General features: G+C 43.3%; 1 protein-coding gene across 1 annotated transcript in view; it reads right to left on the reverse strand.

The window, feature by feature from the left end:
- Positions 1-13,233, reverse strand: part of CALCOCO2 (calcium binding and coiled-coil domain 2) — a 39,096-nt gene extending 25,863 nt beyond the window's left edge. The window contains exons 1-2 of the mRNA XM_069953171.1: positions 13,114-13,233; positions 12,798-13,015 (exon numbers count right to left, since the gene is read on the reverse strand). Coding sequence (XP_069809272.1) covers positions 12,798-12,977 — 180 coding nt within the window. The 5' untranslated portion in view covers positions 12,978-13,015; positions 13,114-13,233. The remainder of the gene's footprint in view (positions 1-12,797; positions 13,016-13,113) is intronic.
- Between the last annotated feature and the right edge of the window lie 1,248 nt (positions 13,234-14,481).

Here is a 14,481-nt window from a genome sequence, read left to right on the forward strand (position 1 = left end):
GGCAGAAAGTTTAATTGTTGGGATAAAACACTATTGGGAACTGCATTTGAAGGGAATCTGTGATCAGTTTCATACTGCCCGAACCACGTGTAATGATATATGATTCACTCTAAATGTTGTAGTATTTCAGGTGAATCATAAGGAACAGCGATTTCTCCCCACTCTGCCGGCTTTGATTAATTGATTTTTCTCTATATCTAAATAATAATGTAGTGGAGCCCCGGTGTTAGGCTCGACCAGTCACTTGCTAGATGGTGCTGTGTGACTCCACTGCAGTAGTGGTTGGTCGGGGAATAGCTCAGCCAGATGGTAAGTTGTCGTGACACCAGTGCCGGTTGGGCACAAAGGTATGATGGCACACCTGCTTTCATTTAGAGAGGCTGGCTATACCCTTTACCCTTTAGTCAGTAACCTGCTGGGTTGTGAAGGGGTCCTTTGGGCGCTTGGCAGTGGTCTGGAGTGGACTTGTGACCCACCCGGACTATTGATACCGCCACCCACGAAAAGGGGAGATGACCCAAGGAAGGTGTTGTTACTGTGTAGGTGTTTGGATAAGAGTCCTGTTACAATAAATAAACTCATCTTTACTGCAGGAATACTTGATACAGAGATATACAGTAGACTTCTGACTAGATAATGAACTTTGGACTTGACTGACAAGACTTGTACTGAGAGCTTGAGAGGTAGAATAGCTGTGCTGACTTGGTTGCGGATGGAGAAGTAGAGAGGAGGATGTCGAGAGAGTCCCAACCCAATGTAGTACTGTGCTCTGCCGGAACTTTAGAAGTAGAATAAGTAGAATACTTGAGAGCAGAGAGAATACTTTGCACCACCTATTGCCCACCAGTGTCGGGTGACCCGTCCTAGAGGGTGACACAAGCCCCAGACCTTGTTACCTGAGTTGAGCAGAGTGGTCAGAGTTTTCTGACTACACCCATGCTGCGAGATAGAGTATGTAGGCTTCTAGCAACTTTGCTCTATCCAGATCAGTTCCTCTGTTATAGGATACCGCCCTGCACCTTTAGACTTGTTCACGGCGTGGGCTGGGATGATCCCTGACTTGTCCTCTCCGAGAGTGCTTAACACTGCATAGTGTGTAGAAGTGCTGCTTTCAAGAAACGGGTGTCCGTGCTTCCCATGTGTGTCTGTGCTTCCCATGTGTGTCTGTTCTGCTTAACAGCTAGACTAAGACTCACTGGACATGTCCTCTCAAAGGGGACCTGGCACAAGCCAGGGCCCAACCTAGCCGCTGTAGGGACTGTGCTGGTTTGCGTCCACTCCGCTCAACAACGTGACTAAGACTCACTAACACTTCCTCTCCCCATGTGACTACCTCCTACAGGGTATGTAATACCTGCTGTGAGTGCGTGAGAAGAGAGTACAAGAGAAGAAAAGAAATAGGTAGAGAAGAAGAAAGAGCTCTCATTGGTGCAAAAGTCACAAACAACAATAACCCGTTGAGTACTACAGCTGTGCAACACCTAGGTACAAGATATACATACTAGCAACATCTAGTGGCAAAACTTATGTACGACTACATCACCACTTACACTTAGAGTACAGGCTTTTGCGAAGGGTGTATCTACTAGCAACACCTGTGGTGGAACACCACAATGAGATCTATCAATCAAGTCTGGTGACTCAATGCAAAGGCTTCGAACACCATTCCCAGACAGCTTTACAACTATGATTCTTCTGAAACCCCATATGTTTGAGGGTGAAACATATATCATTGTACAGAGGTAACCTGTCAGTGTTTCATGCTACCCATGGTTCAGGCAACCGATAACAGGTTCTCATTAAAAGAGGTATTGCAAGCTGTAAAAAAAATGTGATAGCAGTGCAGGAAACTGTTGGTCTTGTCACAGAGTGCTTCTTGCATTTGGGGTCAGTACATGGATTGCCTGCTCAGCCAATCAGTAGCTGAGACAGGAAACTGCTACAGCCACTGATTGGCTGATCAGGCAATGCCTGCACCAACCCAAAAAAGGAAGTGACCTGTAATGTGATCAGGAGAACTGTGGCAGTGGTGGAGGCAAGGAAGGTATTATATGGAACACCCCTTTAATAATTGACACTGTGATTTTTAGTAAGGTCCTTGGTCACCTCCTGTAGTTCTTCATTATAAAAAGGAAGGGAGGGCAGTGGAATTTCTCTAGGGATATCACAAAGGTAATGTGCTAATGGCTTAAAGGGGAAGTCCCGTGAAAAAGAAAAAATACAGACAGGCAGGGGGGTGGGGGGAAATAATAAACAATGTTAACTGACCAATCCATATGCCCTGTAGCACCCCTCTGGGGTCCTGTTCACAGTCCCTGGTGACCTGCAGCTCCTAGTAGCAACATCACTTACCCACCCAGATTGCCCACCCAGCCAATGTAAGCACTGCTGAGTGGGCAATCGCTTTGCTGGGCCGTGACGTTGCAGCTGGAAGAGCCGGTTAGATGGCAGCCAGCGGTGAACAGGAGGAGTTTACTTGTTTATTATTTTCTCACACACACACACACACAACCCCATCCCACCTGCCTGCCAGTTTTGATTTTGGGACTTCCTCTTTAAAGCATCATTCTGCAGATCGTGTAACCATGGATACGTCCACATCTGGCGAGTTCCATTATGTTGAATCAGAATAGGGCTTGTGCACAGAATTTATCCGGCATGGACGTATGCATGATTACCCGATCTCCTGTCAGCTGAAGTCACTGCATGCTAATCGGAAAAAGCAGAAGACCGACAGGTACACTTTAAGGCTATGTTCACAGAATGTTTTTCAACGGCCGTTATTTAATACTCAAATCCACAGCCGGTATTTTGAGTATAAAATAACAGCCGTTGTTTAACACACTTTGGCGCCGTTATTTTATACATTGTGTGAACTAACGGCTGTTGTTTCCATAGACATCAATGGAAAAATAGACGTTTGGCGGATGAAGAGGTTATTTAGCCATTCATTTGAACTGGTCATCTACTGCACTGTTGTCCAACCTGTGACCCCCAGCTCTTTCAAAACCAAAACACCCAGCATACTTGGCCAGCCACAAGGCAGGCAGGGCAGTCAGAGTTCCAGTTTTGCAACAACTGGAAACGCCCCCAGTTACAGAGAACACTGTACTGTATACAGCAACAAAGCCCTTCTGTTGTTTGTTCGTTACGCTTGAGCTGTAATGGAAGGTGAGAAGGAATGAAGAAGTGTTAGGGAACATCTCCTTGAAGAAATTCTTAAGACACCAGCACACTCGACAGTGACAGGATATTAGCTTGATGTCAAAAATAGATATGAAGGGGGACATTTACTATTCTTGTGCCTTTGGCGTACACCATGGAGAAAACGCAGATTTGCCCCTTTTCCTGGCATACACCTGACGTATCCCCCTCTCCCCTGGCATACACCTGACGTATCCCCTTCTCCCCTGGCATACACCTGCCGTATCCCCCACTCCTCTGGCATACACCTGCCGTATCCCCCACTCCCCATCACGTCAGAAATATACACCTGCCTTACATGCTTAGTGAATCTAGTGGGACAATTGGGGACGGGGCCTTATTTAAGACTGGCGTACAAGTACACCAGTCTTCAAAAATGTCCCCCGCAATGTTACATGCTTGTGCCTGGGCTACTCCTACACTTGCCACAGTTGGGGCTACCTGTCATGAACCCTAAATCTGTTTATCTTCTATAACAATCTACCTTATTCCTCATTTTTTAATGTATGGTATGTTATGCATAATATAAACTGTTTATTAGTAAATGGTAGACATAAGTTAGTATTACAATAAAATTAAATACCCAGAGTTGGACAATATAGTATAAAATGGGCCTGAAGCCTCTCCGGACAATGTAGTATAAAATGGGCCTGAAGCCTCTCCTGACCTGTCTGTTTTACTTGTATTCACTATGAAATAACAATAATTATAAAACATCTGTTCTATTGCTCTGCGTGGTGCCATTCATAGATAATCCTTACCAGAAATGTAAATGCGGTGTCCCACCACAGGTGTTTCTTATGTCACACCTGTCGCAAAAGCCCTTTTCCCAAAACTAAGTGGTGATGAAGATAGTTTATTATTTCACCACTAGATGTCAGTGTTTATTATGTATGCTCTTATGGATTGCAAAGCTGAAGCTAACAAAGGGTTACTGTTTCTTATGTATTATGTACTTTTATTGTCCAATAGACATACTGTTCTTTTCTGACCTATCATTTTTTGTTCTCTTTGCACACATTCCTTTCCACCACTCACATGGTCTTTTACATACCCCTGTAGGAAGTTGTCAGTTGGTGGGAGGAAGTGTAGCTTCAGTCTTACTCAGATTCTCCTGGGGGGAGGACACAGAGCAGATGTCCCTGCTGTAGCCGTGCCAGGGCCTAGCTCTGCCAGGACCCCTGTCCGGGACAGTATAGGGCAGAAGGTAGTCAGACACTAGTCTAAACACAGTGCTATATACACCCTAGCACAGCAGTATGACACATAAATAGCCAACTGGGTGCTACCTGTTGGGGTTGTGTCCCTACACTGTCTGGAACTGTAAGTTTTGATTGGTTACTGACAGGAAATACTGACGCACAGAACTAGGAAACCCAGTTACTTATTGAGGCATACATTTCTATAAAGAATAAGGCAATATGTCCATCTCATTCATCCTAGCACCCTTCAGTGTTGATCCAAAGGCAAAAAATCTGAATAAATCCTTAGAACATTTCACATCACAAAAATATATAAAACATATATGCATGTATAAAACAGTAGTGCTTGAATACAAACAGGGTATGGTCCAAATTTACATTCCATTGTCCTACATTCTATCACATACATCCGTATACTGATGGCTTCCTCATAGCCCCTCTAGGACCATTTACATAAACCTTTACCATATATCATGCCATTAATACACATTACTTCCAAGTAGACATGATTGCCCATACAGCTCCCTCGCCTATAACCTAATAGGAGCCATTACACAACAAGCACTACTTATATACAGCCTCATTTCATACCCCTGCCCAGCTACCTCAGCAGTCACAGGAACTGGCCCCAGTGGAACAAAGTTACTATAGGAAGTCTAGGTATTCCACTACGCAGTGCAGGATGACTGGGAAGTCTCGGGAGTCTGCTTAGCCCAGATAACTTAGCCTGGGACTCGTACTACCCTAATAGGACAAGTAGCTCACATCTGTAGGGTAGAAGGTGGTCAGACATAAGTCTAAACATGAGTACAAGTGTTCTCTCTATATTCTCTCAAGCTCCAAACTGTTCCAGGCAGAGTACACGTCTATTTGGACAAGGCCCTTCAGGCAGCCTTTCTCCTCTACTCTCTCTTCTGCAAAACTCTCCTCTCAAAAGCACCTTATCTCTACCTCAACTGCAGTCACCTGAGTAACCTCAAGAATTGTTTTCTTGTGTTGCACTGAACTGTATTCCTGCCAAAGTACTATTGTATTGCTCTAAGTTTCTGCAAGTAAACTGTTCTATTTTTGTTCTAATTATTGGACTCTGGCCTATTCTTTCACACCCGCACCTACACACCATCACACTTGAGTTAAACTTTTTGTGTAGGCAGAGCACCAAGCTGTTTTTTAGAACCTTCTAAGGTTTTTTGGTCTTAAACGGACAAAAAAAGTAAGATGGTGTGTGAACACGGCTTTTTCCTGTGTTTCTCTCTGCTCCTGGTCCTGTTATCCTCATAACATATTTTTTCCCCAGCGGGAAATGTATCAACCATATGTTATATACTCTTCTGTATACCAGCCCCAGCTCACACAGATATGTGTCATCTACTCAGCAGTCAGTATCAAGAAAACATCATGTAAACAATGTAAGATAAAAAATAAGGAGCACATTGTTCTAACATGTCAAGCCCGATCCTCGCTGGTTTCTTATAATGGATTGCACTGTAAATATATTAAATGAGTCATTTATCACAGAGAGAGTCAATGGCTATTTTGATCAAGGGTAATAAAGAGAAGAAATCCTCCCGGGCAGATGATATAAGAATACTCCTGTTATTAAGAGACATGGAAAGCGCCTTGTTTCCTCCCCGTAGTGGCAGCTGACTCTGCTCTAAGCCAGAGAGAGAGAGAGAGAGAGATGACCCCCTGTGAGTACATGGTACATTCTATTCCTATCAGCTGGTATTGGGAGTGTTCTATTATTTGTTATTGTGGTTTTACTTTTTAAATTTTTAACTCTTTACAATGAAAAACGTAAGAAGCACAGGGACGGCAACAACAGACTGGGATATTACTTAGGTTCATATTTGCCAATTTAGGTATCAGTGGAATAAAAAAAATTATATATATATATATATATATATATATATATATATATAATGGGGAACCGATGCAGAGGGGAAGGTAACACACATACCTTCCTCCCTTATGGTCCCTGGCGCATTAGATTTGTTCAACCTGCTAATAGTTCCCTTTAATATATTATATTACTAGCAATAAGGCTTTTTTGGGCATCTGTCTACAATTTTGACCAGCAAATCCTACTACCATAATAGGGGTCCATTTCGGAAATACAAGACAAGTGGTAAATAAATAAAAAAAAACTATTTTTAAAACAAATCTGTACTGCCCAGGGGCATGAGGAAAGAAGAAAGCCGGGGAGAGAGGCATTGCAGGCCTAGGGCATGGATGCTCTGAGCCCTGCCTCATTGACACACTGCACAAATAAGTTGTTTTCACACCAAACACCGGCCACAAGAGACAGGCATACCCGAAGACCAGACATGCCTGGGACAGGACATCATTTTTGCTGGGCAACCCCTTTAAAGCGGTTATTCAGGCTTACAAAAACATGGCCACATTCTTCCAGAAACAGCACCCCTTTGTCCTCTGTTTGAGTGTGGTATTGCATTTTAGTACCATTAAAGTGAATGGAGCTGAATTTTAATACTACACACAACCTGAGGACAGGGGTGGTGCTGTTTCTGCACAAAAGTAGCTGTTTTTTTTTCTAATCCTTGATAACCCCTTTAAGGCTACATTGACACATCTGTTGTTCTATCCTCAATTGCGGACATAACATGGGACCAATGATATTTAATGGCTCCGACATGTTGTAATTAGAGATGAGCGAACCAGCTGGATTGCACGGAGGGAACAGACAGCGGGAGTCAGCCCCCGAGATTTCTGATTCATACGAACCAGAAATCCGGCTGGTTCACTCATCTCTAGTTGTAATGCGGACCGCATTTTGCAGCCCAGATTGCACTGGTTATGAAGTGGGAATGTAGTGCTCCGTGAAGCACGGAGCACTAAAGATGCACATTCGTAATGCGGGCCACGCCCATGGGTCCACGGTCATGGGCTGCACTACGGGTGTGTGAATGTAGCCTAAGGCTACGTTCACACTACATAAGTTCCGCAGAAATCACAGCCGTTGTAACAACGGCCGTGATTTCTGCGGTACTTACGTAGTGCTGCAGGCTGAGGGAATCCCGGCCAGAGTGTATGCACATAGTATACAATCCGCCTGGGATTCCTAGCGGCGCCGTAGAAAACTGACATGTCAGTTTTCTGCGGCCACTATATAGTGAATAGCAGCTGCAGAAGACCCTGTCAGTTCTCACAATGGAGCAAGCGGCTCCAGCTACACACTCCATTGTGTGCTGTGCATCAGAACTCAGCGGCGCTAAAGATGATCTTTTCTGAGACCTGCCGTTCTGTGACCCGGCCGGTCTCATACTACGTGTGACCATAGCCTAAGACTGTAAACAGTCGAAGTGTCATCTTTCTAGTCTGTTTGGTGATATATTAACCGCAATATCTGTTGTCACCGCTGAGTCAGGGCTATGTAATTTACATAATGCTATCAATGGGAGAAAGGCACTGTGCTTGTGATGTTGGTGTGGGAGGAGCATCCTATGATGTCAGAGTCAAAGGTGCAGCGATGCATGTGACTGCAGAAAGGCCCTAGCTGATGTCCCTGCCAGAGGACTGAAAATAGCAAGCTGCAGCCCATAGCAAGTAAAGGCATAATGTCCCCAACCAGAAAAACTGCAAACGAGAAAAGCTCTTTTGCTGTTACAACTTAGCAAGGAGCAAGATGGGCAGTGGTAGTCAATGAAATGGGGTGACAGCCATGATTGTCAAACTTATATGACAAATTAAGTCAATCCTAAGTCTTACTTAATACTGAGGCTCCCCTGCAAATCAACCAGCTACTTTGAAGGTGACCCCAAAAACTGCAAACTCAAAATGGACAGAAGCGTATACAACTGGGTGGTTTCACAGTTTTAACTGCCCACTTTAAATTGTATGGGTGCCCATACAGTTGAATAGTAACAATAAACAAGGATGGGTGGCACTAGCGGTATAAGTCCATGGTGAAAGGCCAGGCTCCCGGTGCAGACAAGAGGCAAGACTCTGGTGGTGCGAACTGTGGCAAAACAGTCATATGTAGAAATATATAGAAGTAAAAGGAGAAACAGTTGCACTCACCGCTCCGGTCTTCTTAATTCTTTTTCTTTACATGAAAACATGGAAAACATATAGTGCGGACATATCAGTGAGCAGACGCTAAAAAACAAAGAGTGGTGACAGTTTGTTTCGCGCTCTACGGCGCTTCTACAGACCTCCCCTAACTGCACAACGTCAGCACGCTATTCAAATAGCTGGCCATTATCTATGACGTGTGCACTCATGTGAAATAAACCAAAGCAAGTGTATAATACAAGTTAAAAACCTGGACGAAAATAGTCTAACAGGTATTAAAAACAAATATACAAGAGAGTGCATAACTATCAAACTGCAAAATATTAAATAAGATAGTTACGATCGACCCTATCATTGAGGCCACCGGGACCCTCTGCGCCTGTGCGAATAATCCAACATAATCCAGTTCTCAGTAGAGCTCTATGTCTATCTTCCCCTCTTCTATTTGGCACCCTCTCGATGCCTGCAAATTTAAGGGCCGATGTGTCACCTCCATGACACTGTCGGACATGTTCAATCAGGCGGGGAGCACCCACGCCTGATCTGACAGCGTAGACATGTTCTCTAAAGCGCGTATTAAGCGCTCTTTTGGTTTGGCCGATATAAAATCGCCCACAAGGACAAATAATAGAATATACTAGTCCAAAAGTTCTACAACAGATAAAATCTTTTATATTTATTTGAACCCCGTTAAGTGTGAGTGTGGACCCCTTATAGACATATTTACACCAGTTGCATGTTCCGCAGCAATAATTTCCTTTTAGATCCCTATGTAGCCATGTATTTTTCTTTGACATGAAATTACTACGTACCAGGATATTTTTTAGGCTTTTACTGCGTTTAAATGTGACAAATGGTTTCTGTTCTGTCCACTCTTTTAAATCCTCATCTTCTTCAATGAGATACCAATATTTGTTAATGGCATTTCTGATGGCTGGAGCTACAGCTGACAATTTGAATGAAAAAGCAAAGCGTTTATTTTTATTTTTATTCTTACGTTGCCTATCTTTAGTGGGATTAAGGAGGGATAGTCTGTTTTTACTGGCTGCTCTATTACGTGCCTCATCTAAGAGTTTCCTAGGATAGCCCCTCTGCAGTAAGCGTAAGGTGAGGTCATCTGCCTGGCGATAAAACGACTCCAACGTACTATTAAACCGGCGGAGTCGGAGAAACTGGCCATAGGGGTACCGCTCTCTTGGTAGCTTCTGTGTGGTAAGTATCATACCTTAATAGAGTATTAGAAGCAGTAGGCTTCCTGTAGCCGGTGGTTCTCTAAATTTAGGCCCTTTTTGTGTAACATTACGTCCAAGAATTCTAAATTTTCATTACTGGTTTAACTGGTGAAAAACATGTTCATGGAACAGGCGCAGAGGGTCCCGGTGGCCTCAATGATAGGGTCGATCGTAACTATCTTATTTAATATTTTGCAGTTTGATAGTTATGCACTCTCTTGTATATTTGTTTTTAATACCTGTTAGACTATTTACATCCAGGTTTTTAACTTGTATTATACACTTGCTTTGGTTTATTTCACATGAGTGCACACGTCATAGATAATGGCCAGCTATTTGAATAGCGTGCTGACGTTGTGCAGTTAGGGGAGGTCTGTAGAAGCGCCGTAGAGCGCGAAACAAGCTGTCACCACTCTTTGTTTTTTAGCGTCTGCTCACTGATATGTCCGCACTATATGTTTTCCATGTTTTCATGTAAAGAATAAAGAATTAAGAAGACCGGAGCGGTGAGTGCAACTGTTTCTCCTTTTACTTCTATATATTACCCATACAGTTGAATACTATGGTGCAGTATGAAACCACCAACTACCATTACCACAAATTTACATAATCTATAGGTTGTGACACTGACAATGCACCATAAGGCGGAATAGGCCTGCACCCCAAGCAGCACCCTTTGTCATGGGAACGGGTTTAGGTGAGGGTTTTTATTTTGGAGAGAGCACTTACTCTTGTGTGAAGAGCCATAGGGGGCACATATTGTGTGTGGAGTTACTAAGGGGTCCCTACTGTGTGGAGGGGCACTAAGGGGCCACTTTAACTGTGTTGGGAAAGGTGTGCAGACACTGCTACTGTGTAGTGGCACTAAGAGACACTATTACTGTGTGGTGGCACTATCAACGTGGTAATGGGACTGCAGAGCGCTACTTTTGTGTAGGCTACATACTATCCGGGGCTCAGTTTTTTTGGTGGTGACTATAGTTATAAGGACAATAGGGGCAGCAACAAGCACAGGGTAGTACTGTTAAAGGGACAACAAAATGGGAAGTTGTTTAGAAAATAGGTAGGCAAAATAATGGAGAAGTAAGGACTCTGGTTACCTGTGAGTCACTGGGTTCAACTGTACTGTAATCACATGGTCTGCAGCACCCCTATATAGAGCCGGTATCTGCTGCTATATGGTCACTCTATAGGGGTTATATTTGTCTGTTTATGTGTTTTAATAACAGTATGGTGGTCATGGTGTGCTCATATTATTTAGTAGCAGTATGGTGGTCATGGTGTGCTCATATTATTTAGTAGCAGTACGGTGGTATTTTCCAGACACAATGGGGGGGATTTATGAAACTTGTGCCTGGTGTACTGCAAAAAATCACAGATTTTTAAGCAAACAGCTTATTTGTACACAACCTTTGGCTGACGCACAAAGAGACAACGACAATGAGAAGGTGCAAAGGGTACATGGCCTCCTATGGCACCTGATTAAGGCTGGGTTCACACTGTGTTTTTGCAGTCTGTTTAACGTATACGTTTTATGGGGGGAAAAGAGTATGCAGAAAGTAATGTAAAAACACATGCAATTATGTGCAATCTGTTTGGATCCATTTTTTTTTCATTGACTTCTATTATAAAAAGAAACGTTTTATCAAAACGGTTTTCGTAGTTTTTTTTGTTGTTTTAGCGCACACAAAAACGTGGCTGACCACATTTTTGTGTATGTTAAAAGAAACAGTTAAAGAATGCATATGCTAAACAGACTGCAAAAACGCAGCGTGAACCCGCCTTACCATAATGTACATGAAAAAACTCTAAATCAGTGTAGATTTCTGAGACTGCTGAACAAACCAAAAGGTTTCTGGACCAAATATTAAGTTCTGTTTTTCTATTGTATCAAACACTTATTTCATGCATTAGAAAATCAAATTTAAAAATCAAACAATGTGATGCAATTTTTTGTTTTATACATTCTGGGGGAGATTTATCAAACATGGTGTAAAGTGAAACTGGCCCAGTTGCCCCTAGCAACCAATCAGATTCCACCTTTCATTCCTCACAGACTCTTTGGAAAATGAAAGGTGGAATCTGATTGGTTGCTAGGGGCAACTGAGCCAGTTTCACTTTACACCATGTTTGATAAATCTCCCCCTCTGTCTCTCACAGTTGAAGTGCACCAACAATAAAAAATGACACACCACTCAATTCTTTGTAGGTGGGAAAACTTGGAAAATTGGGAGTGTAGCCACTGTAACAGAAAGTTACCACCCGACTAAAGCATAAAATAGATGTTCAGCCACACCTTGACCAAACAGATTGGGAAACTTTGTTCAAAATCTATTTCAAAGGTCAGAAAATGATAATCAAATGAGAAAAAAAGAAACATCAAAAGCAGAAGGAGGGCATCACCACAGAAAAAGAGAACCGATCTTGTACAGGAAAATAAATAACCCCAAAAGTGGTTTCAGGGTTTGGATCATGGCCACTGGGGGAAAAAAAAGAAAAAAAAAGTAGGGTACACCTTCCCACTGGCAGTGTAATTGAGTGGGTAATTTACACGTCATACATATAAGATTGTTGTCAGTCAGCTCCCCTAATATAAACAGGATCTGACAACTATCTTATGGCAAACCACAACAACACTACAAAGCATGTGCAAGATTTTAGCAGGTTAGGGTGCCTTTACACAGAGAGATTTATCTGACAGATTTTTGAAGCAAAAGCAAGGAACAGATTCTAAACAGAGAACAGGTCATGAAATCCATTCCTGGCTTTGGCTTCAAAAATCTGTCAGATAAATCTCTCCGTGTAAGGGCCAGTTCACACGGAGTAAAACTGGCGGAATTCCACAACGGAACTCTCCGCCGCGCAATCTCGCCAAACTCTGTGTAATATAGGCAGTCTGTGGAGTGGCTTGCGCCTCCTCTCTCCATGCGGAAAAATTGATATGTCAATTCTTTGAGCGGAGACAGGAGGCACGCGAGCCCTCCCATAGACTACCTGTATTCCACACAGTTTGACGGGATTCCGCGACAGAATTCCGCCAGTTTTACTCTGTGTGAAATGGCCCTAAAGGCACCCTTAGAAGACGACCTTGTACACTGCCATTACATAATACATTCAGACCTACTTTAAAGATTCCAATCCAGTCCTTAGGGTTGAAGTCAAGACTCTCTTCTGTACGGAAGTCGCACTGCACGTCAGTTTTAGGAGGGTAGAATTTCTTCACGTTTGTGAAGACGACTTGTGAAAAGATGCTTTCTGAAGCGGGTATAATAGATGTGGGTGGGTCTTCTGCTTCACAATCCATGATCAGCCCAGCCGAATAATGTCACCTAGGCCCTGTGTCTGAGGAAGTAAGAAAACACATTTAGGTTCAGAGAGTTCACACAGACAGATCCATGTTACACACACACATACAACCAGGACTACCAGGAAAGCGTTACCTTATTAGCTGTTCATCCAAAAACTCTCAGAAATCAGCAGAGAAGCCGGATAAGGCTGAGGACCTGCGTCACACTCTAAAATGAAAGTGAAAACGCTGTATTGTAGGTTATAGAGGAAAACCTCCCTCTGGTTTGCTCTGCTAGAAGCCTGACCCTCCTCCACTCCTTCTCTGAGCTGTGACATAGCATTATTCGCTTGTCTATTAAAGGTACAGAGTACAAAATACTCCACATAAAACTCACATCAAAGAAATGTGGTTTACCAACCAAGGCTATGTTCACACTGAGTAATTCAGTTGGAATTGCGTGACAGAAAGTTCTTCAATTCCGCCTAATTTACTCAGTGTGAACATACCCCAATGCAGTAACCAGGGGGGCAGGTGGTGTTTAGCTGGGGCAAGACGTTGTTGTACGGCTGAGGCACTTGGCACAGTGGACAGGAGTGGTATTGGAGGTACTGACACACAGCTTTTTTAAGATAGGGCAGGTGGGGTGTAGGTCAAGTAATTCAACTTAACCAGATGAAACGTTTACTGAAAGAGTGACAGTACACGCTATACAGTTCTTTCTATAAAAGTGCAATATGCAAAAACACTCCTGAGATCACTTAAAGGGGTGGTTCAGCGAAAATAAATTTCTTTCAAATCAACTGGTACCAGAAAGTGACAGAGATTTGTAATTTACTTCTATTAAAAAAATCTTCAGTCTTCTACTACTTATGAACTGTTGTATGTCCTGCAGAAAGTAATGTATTCTTTCCAGTGTGACACAGTGCTCTCTGCCGCCACCTCTGTCCATGTCAGGAACTGTCCAGAGCAGTAACAAATCCCCATAGAAAACCTCTCCTTTTCTGGACAGTTCCTGACAGAGGTGGCAGCAGGGAGAACTTTGCCAAATTGGAAAGAACACACCACTTCCTGCAGGACATACAGCAGATGATAAGTACTGGAAGACTGGAGATTTTTTAATAGAAGTAAATTACAAATCTCTGGCAAGTTCTGGCACCAATTGATTTGAGGAATACTTGAGACTTGAACTTCTCAGCTTCTACCTGGTGAATATATATATGGCTGGACTAAATGGAGGGCACCTGGGGCATGTGGCCTCCACCAGCCTGAACCTGGAAGCAGCATACAGAAGCCAATTACATCAGCCCCATGCCTGGAGATTCATAGCACCTGTTAGTCCTCAGATGTTGCTGTACTTAGCGTGGGGGGGGGAGGTGGAGGAGGAGGGGGAGGGTCCCAGGGGAGAGGGGAGGGGTTGCGCTGAATCTCCACACTACATTCTGCTGCCTGTCACCCCGGTCACTCCCTGTCTCTATATAATAAGATGAAACCCCCAGGTTACTATATAGAGGCAGTGAGT

The sequence above is a fragment of the Dendropsophus ebraccatus genome, chromosome 14 (genome assembly GCF_027789765.1).
Source record: "Dendropsophus ebraccatus isolate aDenEbr1 chromosome 14, aDenEbr1.pat, whole genome shotgun sequence".
In the NCBI taxonomy this organism is placed as follows: domain Eukaryota; kingdom Metazoa; phylum Chordata; class Amphibia; order Anura; family Hylidae; genus Dendropsophus; species Dendropsophus ebraccatus.